The sequence below is a fragment of the Corythoichthys intestinalis genome, chromosome 21 (genome assembly GCF_030265065.1).
Source record: "Corythoichthys intestinalis isolate RoL2023-P3 chromosome 21, ASM3026506v1, whole genome shotgun sequence".
Lineage (NCBI taxonomy): Eukaryota > Metazoa > Chordata > Actinopteri > Syngnathiformes > Syngnathidae > Corythoichthys > Corythoichthys intestinalis.
In genome coordinates, this window is record NC_080415.1 from 5,435,730 (window position 1) to 5,451,774 (window position 16,045).

Sequence of the window (16,045 nt, forward strand, 5' to 3'; positions counted from 1 at the left end):
CCATCCATCCATCCATCCATCCATCCATCCATCCATATACAGTGCCTTGCGAAAGTATTCGGCCCCCTTGAACTTTTCAACCTTTCGCCATATTTCAGCCTTCAAACATAAAGATATGAAATTTAAAATTTAAATTGTAACACAGTCATGAAGTGGATTGAAATTTATTGGATATTTTATACTTTTTATTTTTATTTTAAATAAATAAAAACCTGAAAAGTGGTGTGTGCAATATAATTCGGCCCCTTTACTTTTAGTGCAGCAAACTCGCTCCAGAAGTTCAGTGAGAATCTCTGAATGATCCATTGTTGTCCTAAATGACAGATGATACTAAATAAAATGCATCAGGGTGTATAATCAAGTTTCGGATAGTCTCAGGGTTCTGTTGAATGTGCAGAGAGCATCGTGAAGACCAAGGAACACACCAGACAGGTCCGAGATACTGTTGTGGAGAAGTTTAAAGCCGAATTTGGATACAAAAACATTTCCCAAGCTTTAAACATGAAAGCAAACATATTGAAATGGAAGGAGTATCAGACCACTGGAAATCTACCAAGACCCGGCCGTCCCTCTAAACTTTCACCTCGAACAAGGAGAAGACTGATCAGAGATGCAGCCAACAGTCCTATGATCACTCTGGATGAACTGCAGAGATCTGCAGCTGAGGTGGGAGAGTCTGTCAATAGGACAACAATCAGTCGTACACTGCACAAATCTGGCCTTTATGGAAGAGTGGCAAGAAGAAAGCCATTCTCAAAGATATCCATAGAAAGTTTGCCACAAACCACCTGGGAGACACACCAAACATGTGGAAGAAGATGCTCTGGTCAGATGAAACAAAAATCAAACTTTTTGGCCACAATGCAAAACGATATATTTGGCGTAAAAGCAACACAACTCATCATCCTGAACACACCACCACCACTGTCAAATATGGTGGTGGCAGCCTCATGGTTCAGACCTGCTTTTCTTCAGCAGAGATAGGGAAGATGGTTAAAATTGATGGGAAGATGAATGGAGCCAAATACAGGACCAATCTGGAAGAAAAGCCGTGCCGCTGTGACTTGAGGTACCAAGTTTAATTTTCCCCCATGAATTTTTTAAATACTCCAGTTCACTCAGCATTGAGTTGAAAGGGGCCCCGCTGCTGGCTGAGCAGAGACTTAACACATGAGACGAACTCTGTGCTACCGTCCATCTCCGTGCAATCCGCGACAGGGGACCACCAATTGGCACTGAATTGAAGCATGTTATTGTGACGTACATTAAAAAGGTCTCAAGACAAATGTGTGAATGGATCATCATTACACCTCTATCATGTCAAATGAGGCGGCCGGTTCCACATTTAAAATTACGGGCTGGCGAGCCAGAAATGGCTCGCGTGACATAGGTTCCTGACCTCTGATGTAAAGGTTTGGGCCACCTCCATGTGCGAAAACCTTTGCAGGTTACTTTAAAAAATGTACTCACACAGAAGACAGATAGCTATCTTTTCTGGGCTTTCTTTTTTTATGAGCACCACTGAAGTCCAGGGCAGCCTTGTCCAATCCCAGAAGCTCGCTGATTCGGTCATGACCATAAAATTCCCCATATTTATCCATCACCTGAGCAAAAGCAAAGTGCTATTTTTTGACACATTTCAAGCAGAATTTTTCAATTTTAACTGCGTAGGACACTTACCTTTCTCTTCACAAACTTATCCCAGTAGTTGTTTGGAAAAGATCTAAAAAAATATCAAACAAAACAAACAGTGATTTATCATTTAACAACAACCATGTAGCAAATAGCAGCCTACAAATAAAGGAATTCAGGCTGATAGGTCAGAACACAATGCGAGTCTCAAAGCTATTTATTCCTTGTTATTGTAATGAATCGTTGCGGTGTTGAGATGTTGAGTGTTGTGTTTTGCATGCTGTCCCTTAATGTACCGTGTGACTGACTGGAGAGATTGACAGGGCGAGTTGGGGGGAGCACGAAGGCTGTTTTTTTCTTTTCGTTTTGTTCACGTCGGCATGGTGTGTTCGTGTTCACGGTAGCAAATAAATTATTGAAAACCCAAACGAAGTCGGCGTTGTTCATGTAAATGCTATACTACTACTTTTAAAGTTTTAATTTATTTTGTCTCTGTCTTGTAGGGCTGCTTGGGCACGCAAAATGGTGAATTTGGATGCCTTCAAATGCTAACACAGTTTTAATTTGCAACAAAGGAGTGTAGTTTTAGGGTATTTATTGTATTATTACTAGGGTTGTTCCGATCATGTTTTTTTGCTCCCGATCCGATCCCGATCGTTTTAGTTTGAGTATCTGCCGATCCCGATATTTCCCGATCCGATTGCTTTTTTTTTGCTCCCGATTCAATTCCAATCATTCCCGATAATTTTTCCCGATCATATACATTTTGGCAATGCATTAAGAAAAAAATGAATAAAACTCGGACGAATATATACATTCAACATACAGTACATAAGTACTGTATATGTTTATTATGACAATAAATCCTCAAGATGGCATTTACATTATTAACATTCTTTCCGTGAGAGGGATCAACGGATAGAAAGACTTGTGACTTTGTTTATTGTGACTAAATATTGCCATCTAGTGTATTTGTTGAGCTTTCAGTAAATGATACTGAAGGCCATGCCCAATGCATGATGGGAAGTGGAACCATGACAAGTGAAACCACGACTGTGCGTAGTGCTACCAATTCATATATCTTCTCTGCGATGGAATATAATTCAAGGTGTTAAGAAAAAGATCAATTGCTACCTTGCTTTCCCACATTGCTTCCCATGATTTTCCAATCGTAGGGAGTGGGATTGTAAGGTTTTATCCAATTGAAATAAGGCTCCAAAGGCTGCCAAAATTCACTCTACTCATTTTACGCTGCCTTTTAGCTCTCTGTTTTGGCAAAAAATCGCCATTACAGATGGAGCGCCTCAATGCGTCAGTGGGTCGTGCAGCGCATGCATTAATTGCTTTAACTATTTTAACGTGATACATTGATAACAAAATTAATTGCCGCCGTTATTAGGATAAATTTGATAACCCTACCTTAAGCCTAAACTAAAGACTCTGGATAAGTGTAACATATTATGTCTGTAACGTTAAATACAATTACAAAACGATTTAATTTAAAAATATATATATATTTATATATATATATTTAAAAAAGGCATGGCCTATATTTTTTTGCCGATTCCGATACTTTGAAAATGACGTGATCGGACCCGATCGATCGGGACATCTCTAATTATTACATTATGAAATTGCAATTGGACAGAAGAGGGTTCAAGAGGACAGAGAGAAAAAAAATAACAGGGAATTATGTCAAAAATATTGATTTAATATAGACATGCGTCTTTGTTATCAATAGCATTGCAAGCTCATTGCGACTTCGTTTACAGAAGGATGCCATTTGGAGAAGGGACACACCTAATATCCGATAGGAGAGGCAAAGTGAAGAAGGACAATAAGGTGTGAGGCAACATGAGTGCGCAAGGAGTGCCAATTACAGTGACGAAAATAAGTATTCTCTCTTTCAAGTTCAAGTTCTCCCACTTTGAAATGATGGGCGGGTTTGAAATTTTCATGGTAGGTGCTTGTCCGCTGTGAGAGACAATCTAAAAAAAGGAAATCCAGAAATCACAGTGTATGATTTTTAATTTATTTATGTATCAATTTATTTGTATTATGCTGCAGTAAATAAGTATTTGAACACCTGAGAAAATCATTGTCAATATTTGGTACAGTAGCCTTTGTTTACAATTACAGAGGCCAAACGTTTCCTATAACTTTTTACCAGGTTTGCACAGACTGCAGCTGGGGTTTGGCACCACAGCTCCACACAAATCTTCTCTAAATTAATCAGGTTTCTGGACTGTCACTGAGATACACAGAGTTCGAGCTTCTTCCAAAGATTTTGTATTGGGTTTAGGTCTGGAGACTGGCTAGGCCCATCCAGAACATTTTTTACGAAGCCACTCCATGGTTATTCGGGCTGTCTGCTTTGGGCCATTGTCATGTTGGAAGACCAAGTCACGACCCATGTTCAATGCTCTAACTGAGGGAAAGAGGTTATTCCCCAAAATCTCACAATACATGGCCCTGGTCATCCTCTCCTTAATATAGTACAGTCGTCCCATGTGCAGAAAAACACCCCCAAAGCATGATGCTACCACCCCCTATGTTTCACAGTAGGGATGGTGTTCTTGGCATGGTATTCAACATTCTTCCTTCTCCAAACACTATGAGTGGAATTACTCATATGACAACATGACTTTCGCCCATGACTCTTCTGGATCATCCAAATGATCATTGGCAAACTTATAACGAGCCTGGACATGTGCTGGTTTAAGCAGGAGAACCTTCCGTGCCATGCATGATCTTAAACCATGACATCTTAGTGTATTACCAACAGTAACCTTGGAAATGGTGGTCCCAGCTCCTTCCAGGTCACTGACCAGCTCCTCCTGTGTAGTTCTTGTCTGATTCCTGACCATTCTTAGGGATCATTGAGACCCTACAAGGTAGATCTTGCATGGAGCCCCAGTCCAAGGGAGATTGACAGTCATGTTTAGCTTCTTCCGTTTTCTAATAATTGCTCCAAAGGTGGATCCTATATCACCAATCTGCTTGACAATTTCGCGGTAATGCTTTCCAGGCTTGTAGAGGTCTACAATTCTGTCCCTGGTGTCTTTGGACAGCTCTTTGGGGTGTATGGGGTTGACAGGTGTTTATTTGGTGAGAAAGTCAGAATCAAAGTCAGACTCAAAATGTCCTTCTTATTTAGGAGAACAAGTGGAGTGGAGATGCACTTTTTAAAGGTGACTAACAGGTGTTTGAGGCTCCCAATTCTAGCTAATAGACAGGTGTTCAAATACTTATTTGCAGCTATGTGATACAAATTAATTGTTAAAAATCATACACTGTGATTTCTGGAAGTTTTTGTTATATTGTCTCTCACAGTGGACATGCACTTCCAATGAAAATTTCAAATCCCCCCATCAAGTGGGAGAACTCTAAAAATTGCAAAAATTGTGATAGAGCCTAGTTCGGGCCTAAAAAATCCAGCCCGACCCGACACGGCCCGCTGGTATTGAGGCCCGACCCGGCCCGAGCTCGATCACTTAACTAGATTTGCAGACCCGAGCCCGAAAAACCCGATTTTTTTTTTTTTTTTTTTTTTTTTTTTTTTTTTGAGTGACGCGGAAAAAACGCAGCAGCAGCAATTTATTTTCATTTCTTCGAGTTGGCAGAAAAAAACGCAAGTTTTCTTAATGTTTAAATAATCTACATATTTTTTTGAGAATTATCAAAGCATTCACACAACAAAATAACGCTGGGAAAGTTTGTTAAACATATTTCTGAGTGTGTGGGATATTGTTCTCACATGGACGCGCCTCTCTGACAAGGAGAGGGAACAGCAGCAAAAAAAATAAAAATAAAACTACAAATGCTTTGAAATAACATTCTTTATTGTAACGACAACAATACCAAAATAAAAAATAAAAATGAAATAAAAGCTTTAAACTGCGGGCTGGCCTTGACTGCAGTCGGCAACTTGCGGCCCCCGCCTCATGTCTTGCTCTTTATTACTGTGAAATAAGGGAAATAATTAGACCGGCTCAGACTAAAAATGGCGATTTGAACAGCAGGATATTATGGCTTATACTTACACTGGTTATATTTTTTGGTCGTCGTCGTGCAGAAATAAAATAAAATCCGTCTTCAGTTTGTTTTTAGCTTCTTTCTGCTCCATATTGGAAAAGTACCAAGAGGATGAGTTGTGTACACTCGGTGCAGAGAGGGAGAAAATGAAAATGAGGGCGGCGCCTCGGCCGTGCGCAAACGGTACAGTGGGAGGACAAGAAGAAAAAGCGGCCGGTCGCCACGGCGTTCGTGCACACGCACAAGCAAAAGCCAATACAGAGAGCCTGCTCTCCATTTTTTTATTTTTTTTATTTTTATTTTTTAATTTTTTAAATAATGTATTAGTCCGGCATGGCGGCCCGACCCGACATGACCCGAACGTGAATGCTTAAAAGGTGGGCCCGACCAGACCCGAATGTCGGGTCGGGTCGGGTCGGGTTCGGGTTTCGGGCACAAAATCTAACCTCTAAATTGTGAGGTGTTCAAATACTTATTTTCCTCAATGTATGCGCTTGGGGAATCCAGTATAATGTCATGTCCAACCCCGGCCCCAACAGTTATATACCAGTCAGAGGTGGGTAGAGTAGCCAAAAAAAGAGTAGCGTTACTTTAAAATAAGTAAAAGTAGTCATCAAAAAATTTACTCATGTACAAGTGAAAAAGTAATTGGTGAAAAGAATACTCAAGTACTGAGTAACTGCTATCTGATATATATTTTTTAAACAATTGCATTTTTTTCTCAGCACGTCATCTTCGTGTATGAACTGTTAATTTTTTACTGTACTACAACGTATTACATGGCATTTTTAGGCAAAACAATCCACAAAAAACATCAAATCCTGCTTAGACAAATCTACAGAAATGAAGCATCACTAGTCCCAAGAGAATGAGTGCTCCCTTGTGAAGAAAATATATTTCCTACCATAAAATTTAAATGACCATATCTCCAGTTTTCCATGGTCTAAAAAAAAAAAAAACCTGGGAGAGCAGTTGAACTATTGCCTTTAGGGTAATGTTGACGGCAGCACTCTATGTCAAAAAAATATATTTTTTACGGTGCTTTAAAGTAACTGTTGTCACGTCTGATTTATATGGAGTCGTGATTATTGCTGCGACGTCTCATTGGGAGAAACTAGTAGAGCCAATGTGGGCATCTCCGGCAAAAACAAAGCCAGATCTAATGTGTACAATAAAGGGGAAAAATGTAACGACTCTACTAGTGATGTAGCCCAAAATAGAAGAGTAAGGGTTTAGGGTTAGTATCCTATATATAGTATAGAGGTAGTATCTTCTTCACATTCCACTCAAGTAAAAAGCATAACGTGGTACAGCTTCTCTTAGACAGTGCTGTTTTTGTTAACAACGACGATAGTGAAAATATATCGTCGACAAACAATTTTTTCATGACGACGATGTCGCGGTGAAGGGCTAAAAACGTGGCTTGACAGACTAGAACATAAAGAGACGAATGCCAGTTTTCGTCTGACGAGAAGACAATGAGACATCATTTCTGTCATATGTTCACAATTTGTTCATTTGATAGAAGTTATAGTGTAATAATAATAAAAGTTCATATAGAGTACACCTACCCAGGAGATTAGTTACATTTTTTACATGCTAAAATGCAGTGTTGTTTTCGTCAACAATGACGATAACGAAAATATTTAGTCGACGAACAATTGTCAATGACGAGCTAAAAACGTGGCATGGAAGTCTATAACTTTACGAGACGAATGCCAGTTTTTGAAAACAAGATGAAAATGCGAATTAGTTGCAGTCATATGTTCTCAAAGCGTGACATTTTCATATCATACGCAGTGGACGTCAACCTGCATCGTAGCAGTGTTTGGGTTGTGTCAGTCATGTGAGATGTGCTGCGCCTCTCGCTCTCCTCACCGGAGTTTAGGATGTGTCTTAAACTAGACTCCACTCCATCTTGCTACTTTGGAAACATGGTAAATTTTGTTTTCTTATCTTGGCAAGAGAGAATATGTAATGCTGCTTTAGCATTTAAAGTTCTGTGCTGAGTGATCATCAGACGCTAAATGTAACTTCTAGCATTAGCATAATGTTCACATTAGCATTAGCTTCAGTATGGCAAGCATCCTCTTAAAACACTGGCCAGTCTAACGTAGAGCCACTTGTCTTTTCTGGTCAGTAAATCTAGAGAAGAGTCAGCTGGCGAAATGGCATTTAGCTAATAGCCCCACTTTTTGTTTGGTAAATGAGCAAATACTGGGAAATACTGATTGCTTGGCTAGACTTTGAGAATAGCAACAACAACAAAAAAAAACATACTTCCTAGTGTTAAATGCCGACAATCTGGCCAAAAGGCCAAACTCTGCGCGTTTACCTTAGTCTTAACCCCTTGTACTGACTCAATTTTGAAAGCTGGAAAAAGGCTTCGAAACAAAAGTTGAACAATTCATTCAGGTCGGCAGCGATCAAATAGCAAGGCGATCAGCAAAAAGGTCCCCGACAGAGAGGCAATTCTGGATCCAGGGTCAGCAAAACAACGAGCACATTGGAATGTCCCCGAGTAGCGGCAGTTGTTAGCTAAACGTTCGGTCTTTTTGAAGTCTGCCGTACGGTAGGCTGGACGAAGGGTGTGCCTGGGTGTTGTTCAGGATAATTCTTCTGCTGCAGATTTGGACAGTCAAGTTTGTGCGTCACCGTTCGTTGCTGGGTCATGGTTACTGAGGCAAGTGAGGTGGGAGATTCGGCCTGCCCTAATGTTTGAGAGGCGCCGAGCTATCAAACTTAGAGTTGTTTTTGTTATCGGCTGTTGTGGTAGTACAGGGCGTCCCGCTACTTGTTCTGGACTGTCCTGAAAAGCTGATTGCGGGATTTGGTGTTACAGACGTGGGCTTGTAAATGTCTTGCCTATCACCTGATAGTCAGCGTCAATCTTGCTCAGTCAGATGCATGACGCACGCGTTGGGCTTCCGTGGTCAGAAGGCGTCATGTATCTCTCATGCCCTATGTCAAATATATTCTGCTTGTTTTCATTAATCTAATCTATATTGGGTACGTTACAGTAATACAAACAGTCAAACAGTAAATACGAGAAAATATACTATTCTCTTTAGTCACTATCCACCACTGCCAACCACAAGACAGCTTCAAAAACTGTATGTGAACCACAGTACATTACAACTTGCCTGTGGAGCTATTTGGAACCCCCAAACACAATACAGTGCTTTCATCTTATCATTTTTGGAATTACACCCTTGTTTTAATGTTTCAGTTTTGCTTTGTTTTTTGTTGTTATTTTTCAATAAAAAGAACACCAACATCTACTTACTGTGTGTTTATAACCAGTCGATCCCATTGTCCCTTTATGTCCTCCTCAGAAGGCTGCTCTGTAATGTAAAGGCCATCAAACTCCAACTTCCTGGCGACTTCCTTTTCACGCTTAAATATCACCAATGGGACCTGCAGTCATACACACACGAATGCTTTCTACTGGGTCTGGTCAAATCTCCAGTCAGAAAGATTAAATCAAGCTGACCACCCCTATTTGGTTTTTCTTAGTGTGCACTAGGTGTAACGGAAGACTAAGATGTAATTTCAGTTCTATTCGTTGTTAGGTTCGTTTAATTTATGTTACAAAAAAGGAAGGTAAAAGTACTTTAAATGCTTTCACATTTAAAATATGTAAACAATACAACTTGTATAAATATATAAGAGAGACCCAATTCTGGGACACTTCCTGTTTATATCAGGTCATTTCCTGTTGATTTGGGGAAATATCGGGGACACGTTTGTAGATATCAGGTCATTTCATGTTGATATTTTGACGTGACATGGCCGTCAATGGCATCGACTCACATATGCATCAATGGAATCCAAGTACTCCGGCATCAATAGTTTTTGGTCAAAAATCACAACCACACAGTTTTTCTGCCATTGGAATTGAATGGGAAATTTGGACGTCCATGGCCGTCAACAGCATTGACTTACATGGGCGCCAGCTGAATGTCAATGGGCTGTATGACAGTACCTTTTCCTGTAATTGAAAATGAAGGGGCTAATGTTTGCCATTTGAAATGAACGGAACGATGTCCAATGGCATCCATTAGAAATGAATAGGCAAGTTTGGGGCAAATTTTGTGGGATTCGTAGGTTTTAGGCCAATTCTGTATAAAACCTTTATGCCCCTTACCATCCTAGAACTTTTGATGTGTAAATTATGTGATTATGTGTGACACTTTCCTATTGTATGTGTATTAGCCTGCATCGTAGCAGTGTTTTTCACTCATGTGACGTGCTGACCACCCCCACCCTCGCCTTTAAAGGTCTGTCCCAAGTGATCATCACAAAGTAAATGTAACTCATAGTGTTAGCGTAGCTTTAACGCTCGCATTAGCTCGGCACTTGCAAAAAACTGACCTCTAGCTACAAAATAGTGTCCCTGGATTGGCTAAGCTAGCGCGAGTCAATGGTCACTTTTCTGTGAATCCAGTCCCTCATCCCCTCTTGTGTCAAGCTTTGAAATTATCATCACAGAAACTTTATTGTTTACTTCTTTAATTCTAGGTCAGGGTCTTGTTTTGAAGCTTACTACATGGAGGATCCACCAAAGCTAATTTCAAGAACAATGAGGTTAGTTAAGGTCACTTACTAGTGACTTGAACAACGGGTACTTTTCAAAGTGATAATGGATGATGTACAATTATATATACAGTGGTGTGAAAAAGTATCTGAACCTTTTGGAATTTCTCATATTTCTGCATAAAATCACCATTATATGTGATCTGATCTTTGTCAAAAGCGGCATGGAAAATGAATGAATGAATGAATGATCTTTGTCAAAGTCACACAGATGAAAAAAACTCTGCTTTAACTAAAACCACCCAAACATTTATAGTTTTTATATTCAAATGAGGATAGTATGCAAACAATGACAGAAGGGGGAAAAATAAGTAATTGAACCACCACATTTAATATTTTGTGGCCCCCCGTTTGGCAGCAATAACTTCAACCAGACGCGTCCTGCAGCTGCAGATCAGTCTGGCACATCGATCGGGACTAATCTTTGCCCATTCTTCTCTACAAAACTGTTGTAGTTCTGTCAGATTCCTGGGATGTCTGGCATGAATCGCTGTCTTGAGGTCATGCCATAGCATTCCATGGGGTTCAGGTCTGAACTATGACTTTGCCACTCCAGAATATGTATTTTGTTCTTCTAAAACCATTCTGAAATTGATTTACTTCTGTGTTTTGGGTCATTGTCTTGTAGCAGCATCCATCCTCTTTTTAGCTTCAAATGTCTGACAGACGGCCTCAGGTTTTCCTGCAAAACATCCTGACGAACTTTTGAATTCATTCATCCATTAATGATTCAAGTTGTCCAGGCGCTGAGTCAGCTAAACAGCCCCAAATCATGATGCTCCCTCCACCATGCTTCACGGTGCGGATGAGGTGTTGATGTTGGTGAGCCGTTCCATTTTTCCTCCACACATGACGTTGTGTGTTACTCCCAAACAATTCAACTTTGGTTTCATCGGTCCACAAAATATTTTGCCAAAACTTCCGTGGAGTGTCCAAGTGCCTTTTCGTGAACGTTAAACGAGCAATAATGTTTTTTTAGACAGCAGTGGCTTCCTCTGTGGAGTCCTCCCATGAACATCATTCTTGGCCATAGTTTTACATATAGTTGATGTGTGCACAGAGATATTGGACTGTGACAGTGATTTCTGTAAGTCTTTAGCGGTTCTTTTTTTACCGCTCTGAGTATTCTGCGCTGAACTCTTAGCGCCATCTTTGGTGGACGGCCACTCCTTGGGAGAGAAGCAACAGTGCCAGACTCTGTCCATTTGTAGACAACTTCTCTGACTGTCGATTGATGAACATCCAGACTTTTAGAGATGGTTCTTGATCGCAGGTCTTCAGACAGCTCTTTTTGACTGAGCCATGATTAGAGCTGGGAATCTTTGGGCACCTAACGATTCGATGACGATTACGATTCAGATGGTCCGATTCGATTCTAAAACGATTATTGACGCACCCCCCCCTTTTTTTTTTTTTTTTTTTTTTTTTTTTAAATATTTTGTACATTTGTTCCAAAATTGTTCAAAAATACTCTCAGGCTAAACCAAACTACTATTTCAGTATCAAGTTAACATATAGCAGTAAACAAATATACAAAAATAACAGTAAATAAAAAACTCCAGTCCCCATTCTGTATCAGCAGCTTTAAACTACATTCAATTAATTTAATGTTGTGAATCAACCGTTAAAGTTGTTAAAATTGCTCCCGTTAATCCATAATTTCCCTTTTGTCAACTTTCGAAATATGAAAGTTTTAAAACTATTTTAAAGATAGATTCAAGTCAATATTTTACCGATTTAGGAGTATTTTAGATAAAAAGTTAATTAGGTTTGCTTGGAAGGTTCGCTACAACAGCCTTGCAGAGAAGTGTACTGCTTTAAGATGGCGGCCGTTTACTACGTCTGCATCTAGCTTTTTGTATATGTGCTGCAAACACTACCGCTACCGTAGTGCATCTAGTCGTATATAAATGATATCTACCGTAACATTATGTGGATGACGTACTTTTGTAGCAGCTTCAGGTATGTTGTTGTGTTTTTTTATCTCGTGGCATGAGTTGAGCTAGAGCCGTGAGTTGAGCATTGGCATTACCTGAGGGGCCGGGTAATGAGAAGCATGATGTTTAGCTACTCTCGCTCCGTTGCTCATTGACCGCGCGGCGCGGTGAGTGTGTTGTACTTCCGCTTTACTTGGCATATTTCAATAATCGGAATTTGGATGTTTGTGAATCGTTCTCGAATCTTCCACGGCCGAATCGCGAATAATCTAAGAATCGGAAATTTTGCACACCTCTAGCCATGATCCACATCAGACAATGCTTCTCATCAAGACAATTCTTACCAGGTGTTTGTTTTATAGTGGGCAGGGCAGCTTTAAACCAATCATCAGTGATTGGGCACACACCTGATTTAAAATGTTTGGTAAAAATTCATTTCAATTGCTCTTTAAGTCTCCTTAGGCAGAGGGTTCACTTACTTATTTTCCTATTTCTGTCATTGTTTGCGTGCTATCCTCATAAAATATGAAAACAAATGCTTGAGTGGTTTTCGTTAAAGCAAACACCGTTGTTACGTCTGTGATTTTGACAAAGATCAGATCACATTTGATGGTAATTTTATACAGAAATGTGAGAAATTCCAAAACGTTCAGATACGTTTTCATACCACTGTAGGTGTCATTTTTACCTGCTAGGTTGTTTTTTTAAGTTTTATATTGCTTGTACATGAAATATGGAGTTGCTATGATGATGCCATTTAGTGCCAGGCCTAGTCGTATTGGCTAATATACTTTAAGATATGGTTGTGAAATCCATTGTATTCCCCTGACCACTATCATCTATCTAAATGGTACGAAATTGCAGCTAAATGGCACTTAACATATTTTTTTCCCCTATTTTAATGTTATTTAGATTTGTTTTTCACATAAAATATTTGTATTTATAAGGATTTTATTTTGTTGTGAAATCCATTGTATTCCCCTGACCGCTATCATCTATCTAAATGGTACGAAATTGCAGCTAAATGGCACTTAACATATTTTTTTTCCTATTTTAATGTTATTTAGATTTGTTTTTCACATAAATATGGGTATTTATAAGGATTTTATTTTGTATATATATAATAATCGGCATGTTCCGTATTCTTGTCAGAAGAATATTTGTATCAATTGTGTATTTTTTAAGAGTAGGTAATTTAATTGGTCAAAAGTCGGTCATTGTTAGGTCACAGGTTAAGTATTATGCCATTAGTTTTCAGGAATACAATATTAATGTCAAAGAAGATGATTTGACACCAAAAATGTTGATTTATTCGTCAATCTTTATTTTGATTGGTAAGAGGTCCTGGCTTGTGCCCAATTAGGTCAAAGGTCAAGTGTGGTCAAATGTCAAGTACATGTCTTAAACATTATGTACTGAAAAGATGACTGATATATAACTTAAAACATTCAGAATCCACTATAATTCATCCTTATTTGAATCGCAAAAAGTAATGGGGTTTATCATTGTGTCAATAGGGCAATTACAAGTGCACTTTTCCTCTGTAGAACTTTTTTCTGTTTGGAATTTTTGAATGAAATTAAAAGTGACATCGATGTGTCAGTGGGCCTTGTATAATTCAAGAAAAATTTGTGAAAACAGATGACTTCTAATTTTTTCCCCAAGTGACTACATTAGCTATAGCGCGGTGAGCATTTCCTTCATTCAATAATTTTTGTTTTTAGACAGGGTGCTGAGAAAAATGTGTCTAACACTTCCAAGCCGACTTGTACGAACCCTGTTAGTAGGATATATCAAAGAAAAAAAGCAAACAGCTTACCTTGAGACAGTAATATCCAATGATGCAGAAGAAAGAGATAACAGTGTGAAGGACGGCCAAGATCATCAGTGTGGGCTCCATGTATCCGCTGCCCTCCTCCAAGACAAAATGGACCATGGCTAACTTCAATGGGTCATCCATGTCTCCTTCTTTCATGTCGACGAGAGGCTCACTACCCTGTGGATCCCATTGAATGGTGCTGTCCACTCCGGTGTTTGAGATCACTGATGCAGATTTTGAAACCTAAATACAGCAAATAATGTTTAATTTATAGAGAATGAATACTTTCTATTTCTATTCAACATACAAAATAAACCACATTGGTCCTGCCAGTAATATATTACAAATATCCAGTGCTTTAAACAGTTTGGTGGATAATCCTCACTCTCAAAAAGTCATTAAATTACACAAAAATTGTAAAAGCATGTAGGACACGTCACACTAAGCTGTTTTTGTCAACAATATTATTCATGATGACGATGTGACGATGACAAGCTAAAAACATATGACTGTCGCGCTTAAAGGGAACTTCGAGTAAAATGACACGTTGATTCTATGTTTTATTTTAATGTTAGTGACTCATCTATTATATACAATCTTTGGAAAAAAAATCGCCTTTTAATACAATATTAGTGCTGCAACCATTAATTAACTCAAGTAATTCCATTAGAAAAAAAGCTTTGAATCAAATTTTGCTCTTTGCGGATTTGTTTAATTAGAGTGGAGTTGTAATGGTTTTTTTTAAAAAGTGTTTGCATTTAATTTTATTGCTTTGGGTGGATAAGCTGCTCTTTAATGGCAACAGTGAATATGACATAACTTATCTAACATGGCTGGATCCAGCTGTTCCCTGTTAAGACCAACATAAGGTAAGTTTTTGTTTGAGCTAATGTTTTTTTTTGGACATATTCATAATTTAGTTTAGAGGTAAATTTAGCAGTTTTTTTGTGGGAATATGTGTTGAACGATTTCTTAAGAGCATTGTAGGAAAAAAATACGCTACGCAAGTTTGCCAATTGTTCTTTTGTTGAACTTCAATTTAAATGCATTTCTTGTTCTTATGAAATGAATGTGCAATTCTGCATGGTTTGAAAAAACGCTCAAGAATTTTTTTATGTATTTGCATTTAATGTTCTCTTGAGAGTGCAATCTTACCCCGGTAATATAATACGAATGTCTGCGGCGCGTCGGCAACGCATTGCTCACGCTCACCCCCAATTTCCACAGGATACATTTTACGAGCAGAGCGTCTGTGGATCGGCTCGATTGCAAAATCGCGAGAGAGTAGCTGGTATTTAAAGACAACAAGTCGACAACCATTTGCATTTCAGATCCCGTGAGTTGGTCAGTTCTCTTTCTGAAAGAAAGACCAAAAAAGAAATTCTGTGCTAAAGAGAAAAAGGATTCAAATAACAAAGATTTTAACATTTATTTTACAAATGAAATTCCTCAATGACCCATTTTTTTCTTATGAAAGGTTTTAAAAAGCTTAATTGATGAATTTTCACAAGTTAAAGCGCCACGCAGACATAGATTAAACTGATTATACTAGGACTGCAGCTATCGATTATTTTAGTAGTCGATTAATCGATTAATCATTTAGTTCAAATAATCGAGTATTCGGATAAGGAACATAAAAAATGCAAATACCTGAGCTGAGCCTCAAATGGTATGATAAAAATAAATAAATGAAGATCTATGTACAACAAAAGAACAATTGGCTAAGTTACACAGCAAAATTCCGCTAGCATAAATGCTATAAAATGCCAACTTTTTTTTTTTTTTTAACAATGCTCTTAACAAATGGTTCAGACCCATATTCCCACCAAAAAACGGCTAAATATACCTATGAATTAAATTACGATTGCATTAAAAAAAACTTAAGATAAGTTTTTGTTTGAGCCAATGTTGGTCTTGGCAGGGAGCCGCTGGATTTAGCCATGTGAAATGAGGAAGACAAGAGGTAGAGTATCCACCCAAAGCAATAAAGCTAAATGCAAACACTTTCAAAACAAACCATTACAAC

General features: G+C 38.7%; 1 protein-coding gene across 3 annotated transcripts in view; it reads right to left on the bottom strand.

Moving 5' to 3' along the window:
• ryr2a (ryanodine receptor 2a (cardiac)) overlaps nucleotides 1-16,045 on the bottom strand; it is a 356,843-nt gene that overhangs the window by 40,480 nt on the left and 300,318 nt on the right. For all 3 annotated transcript variants that reach the window (XM_057825571.1, XM_057825570.1, XM_057825572.1), the window contains 4 exons: nucleotides 14,020-14,262; nucleotides 8,954-9,084; nucleotides 1,681-1,723; nucleotides 1,471-1,604 (listed from right to left, as the gene is read on the bottom strand). In XM_057825571.1, the coding sequence (XP_057681554.1) occupies nucleotides 1,471-1,604; nucleotides 1,681-1,723; nucleotides 8,954-9,084; nucleotides 14,020-14,262 (551 nt within the window). The remainder of the gene's footprint in view (nucleotides 1-1,470; nucleotides 1,605-1,680; nucleotides 1,724-8,953; nucleotides 9,085-14,019; nucleotides 14,263-16,045) is intronic.